The sequence below is a fragment of the Pogoniulus pusillus genome, chromosome 14, assembly GCF_015220805.1.
Source record: "Pogoniulus pusillus isolate bPogPus1 chromosome 14, bPogPus1.pri, whole genome shotgun sequence".
NCBI classification, from domain to species: domain Eukaryota; kingdom Metazoa; phylum Chordata; class Aves; order Piciformes; family Lybiidae; genus Pogoniulus; species Pogoniulus pusillus.
Window position 1 is genome coordinate 9884664 of NC_087277.1, and position 12752 is coordinate 9897415.

Genomic DNA, 12752 nt, shown 5'->3' on the forward strand with positions numbered 1-12752 from the left:
TGGGGCTCTCAGCCATCAACTGAGAGATAAGAGATAACTGTTTCTGCACTTCAAATGAGTTGCCTTCAGGAAGAAGTAGATCTCAAGGAGCTTCCACATCTCTATGCCAGTACTGTAGGTTCACTATTTTTTTTAACTAATCATATAAGCTCACACAGAGAAATTTTTAGATTGCTTTGTGTGATGATTTTTTTTCATTAAGAAACAAAATAATTTCAAGATCAGAATTCTGTTCTAGGAGCCATTAGCCAGCTCTTTAATGTACCAGAGCAAAGGCAGGCAATGATTAAATGCCTGGGAACTAAAGAAAAACATGCAAATGAGAAATTAGGTGCAGTGAATGTAATTTCCTGCTGGCCAAAGCACCATGAGCTTATCTATCTCTTCACCTCTGCTGATCAAGGCAGGATGCTTGTCTGGATGTATTCTATTACAACAAATTAGTTGCTATAACTGTTACCAAACTCTATTGCCTATGTTGCAAAGAAAACAAACCAAGTGAGCAACAGCCTGGCTTTTCCCCCCTGTCTCTAAAGGTTATGAAAAGCCCTGAAGCAGTTGGAACGTGCAGACTAATGGTTTTGTAACTCAAATCTGCGATTCACTAAGTTTTAATCTCCAGAGTATCCATTCTTAAATAATTCCTTGTAACCTGGAGGGCTTATTTGTTGATTTATTTCTGAGTCATTTCTACCTCGATATAAAACACAGTCTTTAATGAAAAGACACTCAGCTGGCCTTTTAGATTTACAGACTTTCTGTCACACTCATTTGCATTCACTGCCACATGCTGAATGTTGAATTCTCCAGATGACTGCGACGTTGCTTAAATTCCTTAGCCAGCTTTGTGGAGTGAGGCACAGCTGTTGCTTTTTGTAACCCTAAGTCTTCATCTTGTTCTTCCAACTGCTGCAGCATCTGCACAAGTTTGGTGATACTCAGTAAGAAAGACAACCTGCACCCAGTTTAGCAGATGTGAATGTTGTTCCACCTCACTGTATTCATGGGGTTGTCCCACCACACAGAGCTAGCAGATGTTGCCTTAGCTTGTTTACAGGGGTAGGGCTGTGGTAAAGGGTTGGACTTGATGATCTGTGAGGTCTCTTCCCACCCTCATGATACTGTGATACTGTGAAATCAGAGGCATAGTGGCCTCCCAAGCTGGGTGGCATGTCAAAGGAGAGACTACTCCTCACACAGCACCATTTGGAAAACCTTAGGATTGTGAGGTGCAGAGGAGTGACTTTCTTTATGTATCCAGGCAAACTATCTAGATTTTGGGTTTTATCTCATCCCCTGTTTTGCATTTGCTTCTGAAAGCATGCCATCTGAGGCTGCACGTCAAGCTTGAGCTAGCCCTGACTTATGACACTGTGACTACCACTAAGCAGTCAGGTTTTTTGTAGTGGCTTGTGCAATGCTAAATTCCTTGCAACAGTTAGAAAGCTTTTGTACTCCAGTTCAAGATGTCTGCATTTATTCTTTAGGGTTTATCGTAGTCTTGTCTGTAATTTTGAACTCTGTATCTTGCCTTAAACTGGCAGTTATGAAGTGTGAACTGGAATTGCACTCTGAGTAGTGTATGAAATGCATGGAAGTTCCCTCTAAACTCTTCAGTGGGTTCTTAGAGGTCCTCCTTAGACTGGAATGGTCTCAAGCTGTGGCTGGGTAGGTTAAGATTGGATGTTAGGAAAAAGTTTTTCATGGAGAAGAGTGGTCAGGCACTGCAATGAGCTGCCCAGGGAGGTGGTTGAGTCACCTACCCTGGATGTGTTTAAGGGTCGTTTGGATGTGGTGCTTAGGGGTATGGTTTAAGGTGAATTTTGTAGAGTAAGGTTATAGGTTGGACTTGGTGAGGGTCTTTTCCAACCTGGATGTTCTTTGATTCTGTGAATATGTATTTTGCATTGGGTAACTTTTGAAACAGATGGATGTGCCTTTACAAAAGTTCCTCTCTCTCTCTCTTTTTTCCCCTCCCTCTTTAGCCGACCAGATACATCCTTCTCCTGGTTCGTAAATCCTTTCAAGTGTTTGTATCACCTGATCTGGAGAAATTACAAGAAGTACATCATCATCGGCATAATCCTACTGGTTCTTGTTATCTTCCTGGTGCTCTTCATCTACACATTGCCAGGTGCAATCAGTGAGAAGATAGTTGTAGGGTGAGCTCTCATCATAACTGATCATATACAATCACCTCAGTTAAACGTGGAAGGCAGACAACAGAATTAATCAATCTGAGACACATCTCATTCCTTGTAGATAGAAAACATAGCTACTGGTGTCAGAAACTGGAGCTCTCTTAGAATATTTTAACATTTTCTTTGGCTGCTCATCCAGACTCAATGCACATTGCATTTGGCATACTGCTGCAGCTTTAGTGACAAAGTTTGATCCTGCACCTAAAGCTGAGTCTGAAATGTCTGAAAATTCCTTCATGTCCCAGTCTGAAATTCCTCCATGTTATGCAGCAACTGATTTGTCAGTCAAGTATTTATTATTGCAGGCATGTGATTAAATATTTAAGAGCAAAATGTGTACACACAGATAAATATATAGTAGAGTCTTGGAATAGTTTTGTAATTAATTATATGAACTGTTTTCCAGTGACCTCTAATGGCACAATTATTTGGAAATAAAAGGCCTATTAAAAAACCCTAAGGTTAAATTACCTCATTTGGTGTCAGGTGAAGAATTCATCCTCTACCTCTCAGTAGGGGCTCTGTGCTCCAAAAATGTGTCTCATGCACTTATAAATGAGGTAAGCCTCAGTGACAGGGGGTGGTAGAAGCAGAGATGGAAAGAACTTTTTCCAGATGCAGTTTGAAAGTGCTGGAAGTCTCAGGGGAGGGGTCAGGAAGATGAAGACTCAGCCACAGGCACAGCAGTAGCAAGTGATTCTTGTTAAAGAGAGTGAACAAAGAGAATCCTGCTGTTTGATGAGCAGAGGAAAAGAGGAATGGAAAAGAGAAAGGCTGCAGAGTGTAACAAGTCCTGGAAGATTACAGAAACCATGGAATAAAACCTTACACTGTTGTCACACTGAAAATCCCCATCCTACGTACGAATACAGAGGAAAATGCTGCAAGATTGATAACTTAACTTCCCTGTGAATCATGTTCCTATCAAGCATCCATTGATGATGAGCTACCCCACAGAGCCAGGACAATAACAGCATCCCAAGAAGCTCCATGTCTGGCAAGATGCAGCCCTGATGCTGTGCTGGAGGATGATGTTCCAAGACCAGGTTCACGCTGTGCCAGCCAGGACATGTCTACCGTCATCTGTAAAGTCATTCCTGCAAAACTCAGCAGGCCCCTGCCAGTTTGTGTGTCATGCAGTTAGTCTATGTTTCATACTCTGAGTTACCACCTCAGCAGTGTGCAGGACTTGCATTGCTCAGAACCTGGAGGGAAGCAGAGGACCAGCAGAAGATGCTTTTCACACACGGCTACAAAATGCCATGAATGTCACAGAACAGAGAGTGTGGCAGCTCAACCCCAGGATATTGTGACCAAATGAAAACAAGTAATCAGCCTCTAACTCTGAAATGTTTCAGGCAGACTAAAGCTCTCAGCATAAACCAGGCCTCACCTAAGAGGTAGGAAAGTTCTTTCCTACACAGGGACATAAAGATGTCAGGCCAGGTGCTCATGTTTGAAATCTCTGTGCAGAAAAGCACCAAAAATAGAGATCTGACACTAGCTCCTGGCTCTGCCATGGTTTGCTCTTTGAAAGGGCACAGAGAGGTTTTCATGTCAACCATGAGATGCATCAACAACTGATTCAATGTGCAAAAATTCCTATGTAGAGACATCTAAGGACCAAAGTATGACAAAGGTGGAAGGACAGCTTTTGTAAATACCTCCCCCAGTTTTCAGTCTGTAAGGAAGAAAGCCTCATCTCCTTACTTTGTTAGCTTCTTGCAAACATTCTCCAAAGGGAAGACAGCAATGGGGCTGGCAGAAATTGTGAATGGCATGCCCAAGCAGCTGTGGTGGGATTACCAGACTGAGAGCAACCATTCAGAGCTAGGCTGCGTTAATGTTTTACTGAGTATTGAATTTGTGGATTGGCAGAACAATTTATCCTACAAAGCAACGCAAGGCAGAAAGGCTAAGCTCCAAAGCAGACAGCATACATCTTCATTATGCAGTTATCATCCATCTGAGCCAACCAATTCAACAGCTCTGTGCCCCTTGGCAGACTAAATTCTTCATCCTTTGTTTTCTAAGTCCAATATCACAGTATCACAGTATTATTAGGATTGGAAGAGACCTCACAGATCATCAAGTCCAACCCTTTACCACAGAGCTCAAGGCTAGACCATGGCAATAGTGTAGATCTCTTGGATTTAGCTTAAGGTTTGTTTTGTTCTCTTATGACTTTTTTTTTTAACCCCAAATTTTTTTGAAAGTTAAGACTCTGAACAGACTGAATAGATTTTCGCCTGTAAAGAGATTCCCCCCCACCCCCCCCTCAGTAAATGTTTGAAGGTACCATGACTGATGTTCATGAGGTCATAGCTCTAGAGGTTAGTTTATCTGAAGGTTCATCACCTGGGGGTCTCCCTACCCTTACAGCTACCCCCCTTGATGTCTTCATTTTTACATGGAGTTTATTAGACCATCTCAAGCCAGTCCTGGCACCTCTCAGCAAGTGCAAAGTGTCCTCCACTTCCACTCTGTTTTTGAAGCCAAAAAGGTGGTCACCACCACCCAGGATATATTAAGGACACAGCAGAAAAAGAAAGGCATTGCTGAAGTCTTTCAGTCTTCCTCTTCACCTGAAGGTACCCTAGAGTATTCAGTGTTTAACTATGACCACTCTGATCATATAGGTAGGAGACAGTTGTATCTGTCCTATGTGGAATATTATAAATCAAATTTCCATCTCAATGCAGCAAACTGTTCCACAAAGGACATAAATATCTTGTAACACTGCAGTTACCACTGCTTCTAAGGTGTGTGTTTGCAGGATGGGGGTCATGAAGCCAGCAGGGTTTGTGGGGTTTTGCAGGGGATAAAGGAGACCCTGTCCTGTTTTTTTGCAGAGTATTCTCCACCTGCTCCCATTCTGCAAACTGTACTGCAACCTGCAGATTGGTCTCTTAGTGGCTAATGCTTACCTTAAAATGACTTTTTACATTTGGAAGAAACAAATCTCCTGATGAGGTTATATAAGAATATTTTCCTCTGCATGTTAGTCACAGAAATGGCTTTTGATTACCAGGAGGAGCTTCTCACTGCTCTGTGTGATGGCTGTGATCTCCAAGGGGGATATTTATGAGCTTGACTGAATAGCCTGTTTGCCTTCAGCTCTGAAGTGCTGTCTCCTTCCAGACTAATTTATATATTTTCTATCAATTATTTGAGACTGGGGAAAAGCTCAACCCAAGATCCAGCTCCAGGTTCTCAGACATTTGGTATATGACAACCACTTCTCCCTTCCACTTTGTAATTAAGTCCCCATCTCAAAAGCAAATAACAACTTTTCACATAGTTCTGATGCAGAAAGGATGATTTATAAAGATCTTCCAGGCTGTGTCTCTTTGAATCACTTCTGTAAGCAGATATGGAGAGCAGTCAGAGCTACATTTGCAGAAACCATGCATCTGTCTCCTGGATGCCTCTAGCATGGCTTCAGGACTCCTTGGCAAAACTACAGGCCACTTTCAAGAAGTAAGCTGCAAAGATCTCTGGCTCTCCTTTCTCTCCCACTGACTGCAGAGTGTCCCTAGCTAAACTCTCTCTGAGGACACTGAAAGCTAAATAATGGACTAATTCCAGCACCCAGCTCTTTTAGAGCTCATCACAGCACAGAACTTCTTTTTTATACTGCAGCTCCTAAAAAGAGACTGTGCTTGATCTGTCAGCACAGGAGAATCGTTACTAGCAACATCTCTTGCTTTTGCTGTCCTGGTGGCTGGCATTCTCTGCAGGCAGCTGGCTTCTGCCAGTGAGCAAGATGGAAAGCAGCAAGTCCACTGCACACAGCTGCTGGCAGAAGCTGGAGTGACTGCGAGGGCTGGTAGAGAGAAAGGAAACCATCTCAGATTTCCATGTCCAGCACCAGCCTTCATTTTCCCTTGCCATTCAGACACTGAAAACATAGCAAACCTGTAGGTGTGATAAGACTCCTTCCCCAAATGTCTTTAAAGAAAGGAATGTACAGAAATATGTAATCCAGTATTAGGCTAAATTGAGAGTCATTAGCAACTGGGAAATAATGTAATATACACACAAATATATTAAAACTATAGACCAAGACCTCTGCAGAAGCCTGCATTGCTAGGTAGAGTGGTTGAATGCTGTAGTTACACTGCCATCACCCTTCTCCTTGAGTGAAAATGGCATCCTTCTACTCTTGTTCTTTATTATTCTCTGCAGCTCTTACTTAGAAGGGTCTCTGTGTGCCCTCATGCCCTGAACCAGGGCAGTCAGCTACCCTGGGGTAATACACCTAAGAGAGATTTTGTCACCCACTTTTGCTACCTGCAGTATAAGTAGCTAGAGCCAGTATAGCTGCCTCATTTGGAAGCCCTGCTCTGAAAGCATCATACTCGATCAAAGCACCTTGCACCCATCAGCAGCGGCTGCAGCTCCAATCTCTGCTGGGATAAAGGACAGACTTCAGGCAAAAGGAAGTCCAGGTAGGTTTGTTGTGCCCAGAGCGTGCTGGCCCATGTCAGTTAGCTCTGCACTGCACCTTGCATGCCAGGTTTCAAGAAGATATTCACAAAAGAGCCAAATGCAAAAGCAACTACAGAAGCTCTTGATGTGTCATGAGAAGCAAGGATTTATGGGTTTGTTTACTTATTTGTTAGTGATGTTTCTTTTTCTGACAGATAAGCAGCAGTTAATCCACTGCAGAAACAAGAACACAGTTCTGATATACTGACAGACCATTGACCTGTCAATATGACTGCACAGCAAATAAACCTTGGCTGCTTTTGGCACATGTGATGAACTTTTAATTAACTACTGCAATAAAACCTCACCAAAACACTAAACAAAGCACTTCTCAAGAGCCTCTGAGCACTGTTGTTGTTTTTTTGGCTCTTGGTGCATGAACAGCTCATCCAAGAGAGCAGCTTTGCCCTTATCTGAGGGCTCTCCAGAGCTGGTACCTGCAGTGCAGATGGATGTGCAAAGCTTGCGTGAAAATGCTACGCTACACTGGCTTCATAGGCTGTCTTAGAGCCTTGGCACACATCTGCAGTATCATACAGTAAAACTGATATCTTAAACAAACAGTAACAATTAGAGCAAGCCCTTAATTAGAAGATGTGAGTCATCTTGTTCAGCTCAGTTCACACATTTCTCCTTTAATATCTCTGTTTGGAAGTTGTTTGCATCCCTCAGGATCTGTTCTGTCTGATTCCTAATGGGGTGCAGCTCATGCAGATATTCCATGGGCAGTTGCAACTGCAAATAGAGGTCTCACATCTCTGGGAAGATAGATGGGTTTTGATGTTCCTGCTCTTGGCACAAGCAGCTGGAGAAGCTCTTTATGAGGAGCACTTACAGCCTGTGTGTGAAACCTGACAATATAAGAGATAAGTTTCAAAGCCAGGCACTGTGATTTTCCCTCCCAGGAGCATGGTAGACTCTTAACAGAGCTATCTGCCTTCTCTAGCACTGTCTGTGCTGTTCTGGGTCAACGTGTAACTGGTGATGCTCACTGCCCACCAGGATGAACCCTTGGAGTGTGGGACCAACGTGTGCTCAAAAAATAACAACTTAATACCTCATCCAGTTGTTGGAATTTTGGACTTGAGAGGTTTTTCAGCTTGAAAAGTGGAGCTGGGAAGTTTGTCAACAGGTTGGTTTTTTTTTTTCTGCAGTATCTGTGATGCAGAAAGGAAAGATGCAAAGGCCAAATCCATTTTACTGACTCCACGGGCTTCTGTCAGAGCATTTTTGCTTTGTAAAACCAAAGATTGTGTACATAACTGGAAAGGGAGTATCTGTGTTTCTAGTCCAAATCCCATTACAGCCCTATAAAATTTCAGTGACTGTAGAGCCTCTGCAGCCCCTTGGGTCAACAGCCAAAACATCATTTCCCCTGAATCACCTCTGATTTTGAAGATTAAATTTTAGAGATTGGCTTTAGTGCTTCAATTTGCATTTACTGGTTCGAGAATTCAGCTGGATTTAGGGACAAGGGAGCATAGACTGACAAGAATTTGGGGTTGCTATATCAGATCAGACCATGAGCCATCAAAACCAGCTGTCCACCCAGCATCAGTTGGCCGGGATAATGGCAGTGCTGTGCAACTAACTGTATGAGGTGCATGGTCCAGGCTGAGTAGGGCTGTACTACAAACATGCTCCAGTCTATGAGATCTTGCACAGATGAAGGGCCCCCTTGCCAAAGCCATCAGGCAGATTATTTCCCAGCAGATGTTAGGTTATTCAAGGTGTTCTTCCCACCATAGCCAAAGAGGGAAGCTGTGTGTGTAAATCTCTTCCACCTGTAGTGCTGACTGAATTTCTTGTGGCATCTGCATGTGTGTTGGACCCCAGACACTATGCTGCTTGTGCCAGGCACAGAACCATTTTTGGGAACAGAATGAAAAAAGGTCTGGCATTTGCCTGGAAGGTTGTTCCACTTGGTTAGCATTCAAATATGCTAATTTATGCATGGTAAGAAAATTACCTTGCTGCACACAAAACGAAACACTGCTGCCGTCACTTGGGTTTCAGTAGCTTCACAAAAAGCAAGCAGTTTGGCTTGGAATTTGCTCACCTTCATTTTGCCTCTCCTGTGAGATTTCTCACTGAATCACTGTGATCATGCTGAGGACCTCCCAGGCAGGCTAGGGGACAGGCAACTGGGGTAAGAGATATCAGTTCACTGCTTGAATCTGATCGTGGAAAAGCTGTAACATTTAACAAGCCTTCCTATGTTAACTGATCCAATTCAAAAGGGCTGAAGGACCAAAAAAGCTTGCTGTATGAATCCTACCCCTTACCTTTGGGTCACTCCCTGCCTTCAGATCTCTCCTTCCCGCATGTTTCAAGGGCACAGGGTGTACCCTGCAGTCCCTGATCACAAGACTATAAGCTTTCCAAATTAGCTTTCATTTGAATATTAATGATTTTAACATTCCCCATTGCCAAGCGTTCAGCTGAATCCCATTTCTTTTCACCTGTGCCACCTGTTCCAAGTACAGCAAGAGCAGACAAGTTATTCTCTCTCTGGAAGAAAGCAACCTCATGAGTTCTTTCATTTTAAATACCCATGGAGCAAGCTTATTCTTCTACCAGCGATGAAAAGCAGATGCATGTCTGGTTTAAATGGGCTTAGCGTTGCTTCGTGTGGTGCAAAGTACTTAGAGCGTCTCATTTGCGGAGCCTGTACATTGACTTTCTTCAGTTACTGCCTGTAAATTAAAGGCTAAGAGCAGGTGGCTCACATCTCAGCAGTCCTTAGGACTGGAGAACATGCAGCCTGCTAGGAAAGAAGTGAAAATGAGCTACAGAAGTGCATTTCACAAGAACGTCTGGCAGCACAAATCAGACCTGGGACCCAGCTCCTGAGCATCCCAGCCCACAGAGGAGGAGCTAGCTCCAAATTACGCATCTGGTTCTGCTATCTTCAGGTCTCAGAACAGCTTGAGCATGACAGGAGCAGACTTACCAGCTGGACCAAGGTGCCCTGAGGGATGTGTGACGAAGGACAGGCTCCCACACTGCTGAGGCTCCTCAGTGCTGATCAGTGTTTGACACTAGCCCACTCTTAGGTAACACGGTTCCATCTCAGCTCTCTGGCTCCAATGGCATTTCAGAACTTTTTGCTTGCAGACCTTGATGGAAGTCTCTCACAGGCTATGGCTGAGCCAACCCCACTGGCAGTTTCTCTTGGAACTGCTTTAAGTAGAGGATGATCCCTGCTTTTGAGAAGGCAAGGCAAATTAGTCAGTGAAAAACGTTATTTTAGCATGGGGCAGCTTGCAAGTACTTCATGTGTCAGTTCCTTGATTGCACTGCTTCTAATTACATTAATTTAGAGCTATCGTCAGGCTCTAGACTTATGAATATGCATGACTGTGCATGCATATTTTAATCAGTCTTTTTTTTAATCCATCAAATATGTGTCCTCCTGGGGTCCTAAGGACTTCTATGCAGGAATCCTTGGAGGTTGGTTTTGCTTGCTACCACATACCCCCACACTGAAAGGGAAGCAAGCTGAGCGTGGCTGCAAATGGTATGAGTACAGCTGCAAGTCATCTGCTGAGCTGAATGCAGCTCACTGTAAGAGCAGAGCTCCTGAAGCACTGGTATGCCAGAGCATTCATGCTCAACTAATTGCCAAACAGACAATATGGTTTGTGTGGTCAATCATCTCTGATACAGCTTAAACATTAATCTGAGATGACTGCCAGAGTTCAGCCTTTGATGTAGCAGAGCACCAGGCAGGGAAGCAGATCTGCACTCAGCATGCTGAGAGTTTCATTGCAGAGGTGTGTGGGGCTTGACATTGCTAGACTTCGGTCAACAGGTTGAAAGTTCCCTTTGCTGCTGAAGGCTTTCCAAAAAGCCTCTGTTGCCTCTCACCAAATATATGTGCTGCAGACAGTTCTGCACATTGGAGGAAACTGAACACACAGAAAAGAAAGAGCCACTGTGATCAAATGCTCTGCTATAAAAAGGCCGTCAGTAGCATCAGCACTTCACTGAATTTCATTGAACTTTCATTCCGAGCCTCAGATATGGCACAAGTTTTGTATGTTTCTTTAACTCATTTAGTCATTTAATTAATGTAATTAATCTAGTCCAAGCCCCCTGCTAACACAGGTATGCCTAGACCTGCTTGCATTGGATGCATCCAGGTGGGTTTTGGAAGTTTTCATCTTCCTCCTCGATCTCCTCTGCTAAGCATGCCTGCTGTAGCTTGCAATGCTGATATCCCTGTGCCCTTGGGACAAAGGAGGATGCTGTGCCCCTTCTCTGCAAATGCACATGGCACAGGTTGTGCTTCTCAGATGGGTAACTGCACAAATCGGAGTCAGCATCTCAACAAAACTGTTTACTTCAGTCTGTGTCACGTAACATCCACTGCATATGGCATTATAAAGCGACAAGAAAGACCGAATGAATCCTTCGTTCCTCACCATGGGCTCAAAAGCTTATAATTTTCCAGCAGTGAGAATCCTGTGGGAACAGAGTACCAACAAAACCTCCCTCACAGCACTGAGTTTCTTACCTTCAGCCACTAACACCTGACATTCATTGCCATGCTGGAATATGAGAAACGTACTTGTTCCTCTCTGGTTGCTCTTGAATATCCAACACAATTCCTACTTTTTCCTTTCCTCTCTAGCCAGGTTTGCACTCCTTTACATATTGGACTAGAGCAGAAAATGTGTGCTTTGTCGTTTCCATATCTCCATTTTCCTGTGCACAGAGTCTTGGAATTCCATGGAAAACACCTGTTTTGTGCTTCCACCTGCATTTCTTCTTTTCTTCTTTCTTTTCTCTTTTCTTTTCTTTTCTTTTCTTTTCTTTTCTTTTCTTTTCTTTTCTTTTCTTTTCTTTTCTTTTCTTTTCTTTTCTTTTCTTTTCTCTTTTCTTTTCTTTTCTTTTCTTTTCTTTTCTTTTCTTTTCTTTTCTTTTCTTTTCTTTTCTTTTCTTTTCTTTTCTTTTCTTTTCTTTTCTTTTCTTTTCTTTTCTTTCCTTTCCTTTCCTTTCCTTTCCTTTCCTTTCCTTTCCTTTCCTTTTCTTTTCTTTTCTTTCCTTTTCTTTTCTTTCCTTTTCTTTTCTTTTTTTTTCCTTTTCTTTTCTTTCCTTTCCTTTTCTTTGCTTTTCTTTGCTTTGCTCTTCTTTGCTTTTCCGTTCTTTTCTTTTTTGTTTTCCCTTTCCTTTCCTTTCCTTTCCTTTCCTTTCCTTTCCTTTCCTTTCCTTTCCTTTCCTTTCCTTTCCTTTCCTTTCCTTTCCTTTCCTTTCCTTTCCTTTCCTTTCCTTTCCTTTCCTTTCCTTTCCTTTCCTTTCCTTTCCTTTCCTTTCCTTTCCTTTCCTTTCCTTTCCTTTCCTTTCCTTTCCTTTCCTTTCCTTTCCTTTCCTTTCCTTTCCTTTCCTTTCCTCCTTCTTCTTTTATTTTTTCTTTTCTTCTCTTTTCTCTTCTTTTCTCTTTCCCCTTCCCTTTCCGTTTCCCTTTCCCTTTCCCTTTCCCTTTCCCTTTCCCTTTCCCTTTCCCTTTCCCTTTCCCTTTCCCTTTCCCTTTCCCTTTTTTCCTACCGTCCTGGCTAAATAATAGCTTTATTCTCACAGTCATTAAATTAAATATGTATCTCTCTCCATAAAAAAAAACACACGTGTGACACAGAACCTGCTTTTCTGTATTACGGATGTGTTTAGTGACAGCAGCTCATCCAAACCGAAGAGAAGAAGCTATTTTCGGGGCGTGAACTTCACCCCATCCTCAGCCTCCCTGGGCCTGCTCTCTGTGCTCCTGACTGCCATCTGCTGGCAGCTCCGCCGTGGAGCTCTGGTACAAGGCTAACAGACAAACATCCTCAACCCTAAGTTCCTAAAGGGCTGCACAGTTGCTCCCCCTGCTGGCAAACTGCGGCCCCTGGGGGACCCAGTCACTCCATGCCCAGGTCAGAGGCAGTTCAGCTGGAGGTGTATTAGCCAAAGAAAGCCAAATCTTCAAAGATATTTAAATGTAGTCATGTTAAGCTTCGCCCTCATGGACATCTATGAAGCTTCTGGCTTGTGAACTTGTATCTTTCCTTACAGGGATAG

General features: G+C 43.2%; 2 protein-coding genes across 4 annotated transcripts in view; one reads left to right on the top strand and one right to left on the bottom strand.

Moving 5' to 3' along the window:
• The window catches only part of FER1L6 (fer-1 like family member 6), an 87777-nt gene extending 85122 nt beyond the window's left edge, over positions 1 to 2655 (top strand). The window contains exon 41 of the mRNA XM_064154243.1: positions 1986 to 2655. Within this exon, the coding sequence (XP_064010313.1) occupies positions 1986 to 2166 (181 nt within the window). The 3' untranslated portion in view covers positions 2167 to 2655. The remainder of the gene's footprint in view (positions 1 to 1985) is intronic.
• LOC135181246 (annexin A13-like) overlaps positions 1 to 12752 on the bottom strand; it is a 261747-nt gene that overhangs the window by 158868 nt on the left and 90127 nt on the right. The gene's annotated exons all lie outside the window — the stretch shown is intronic.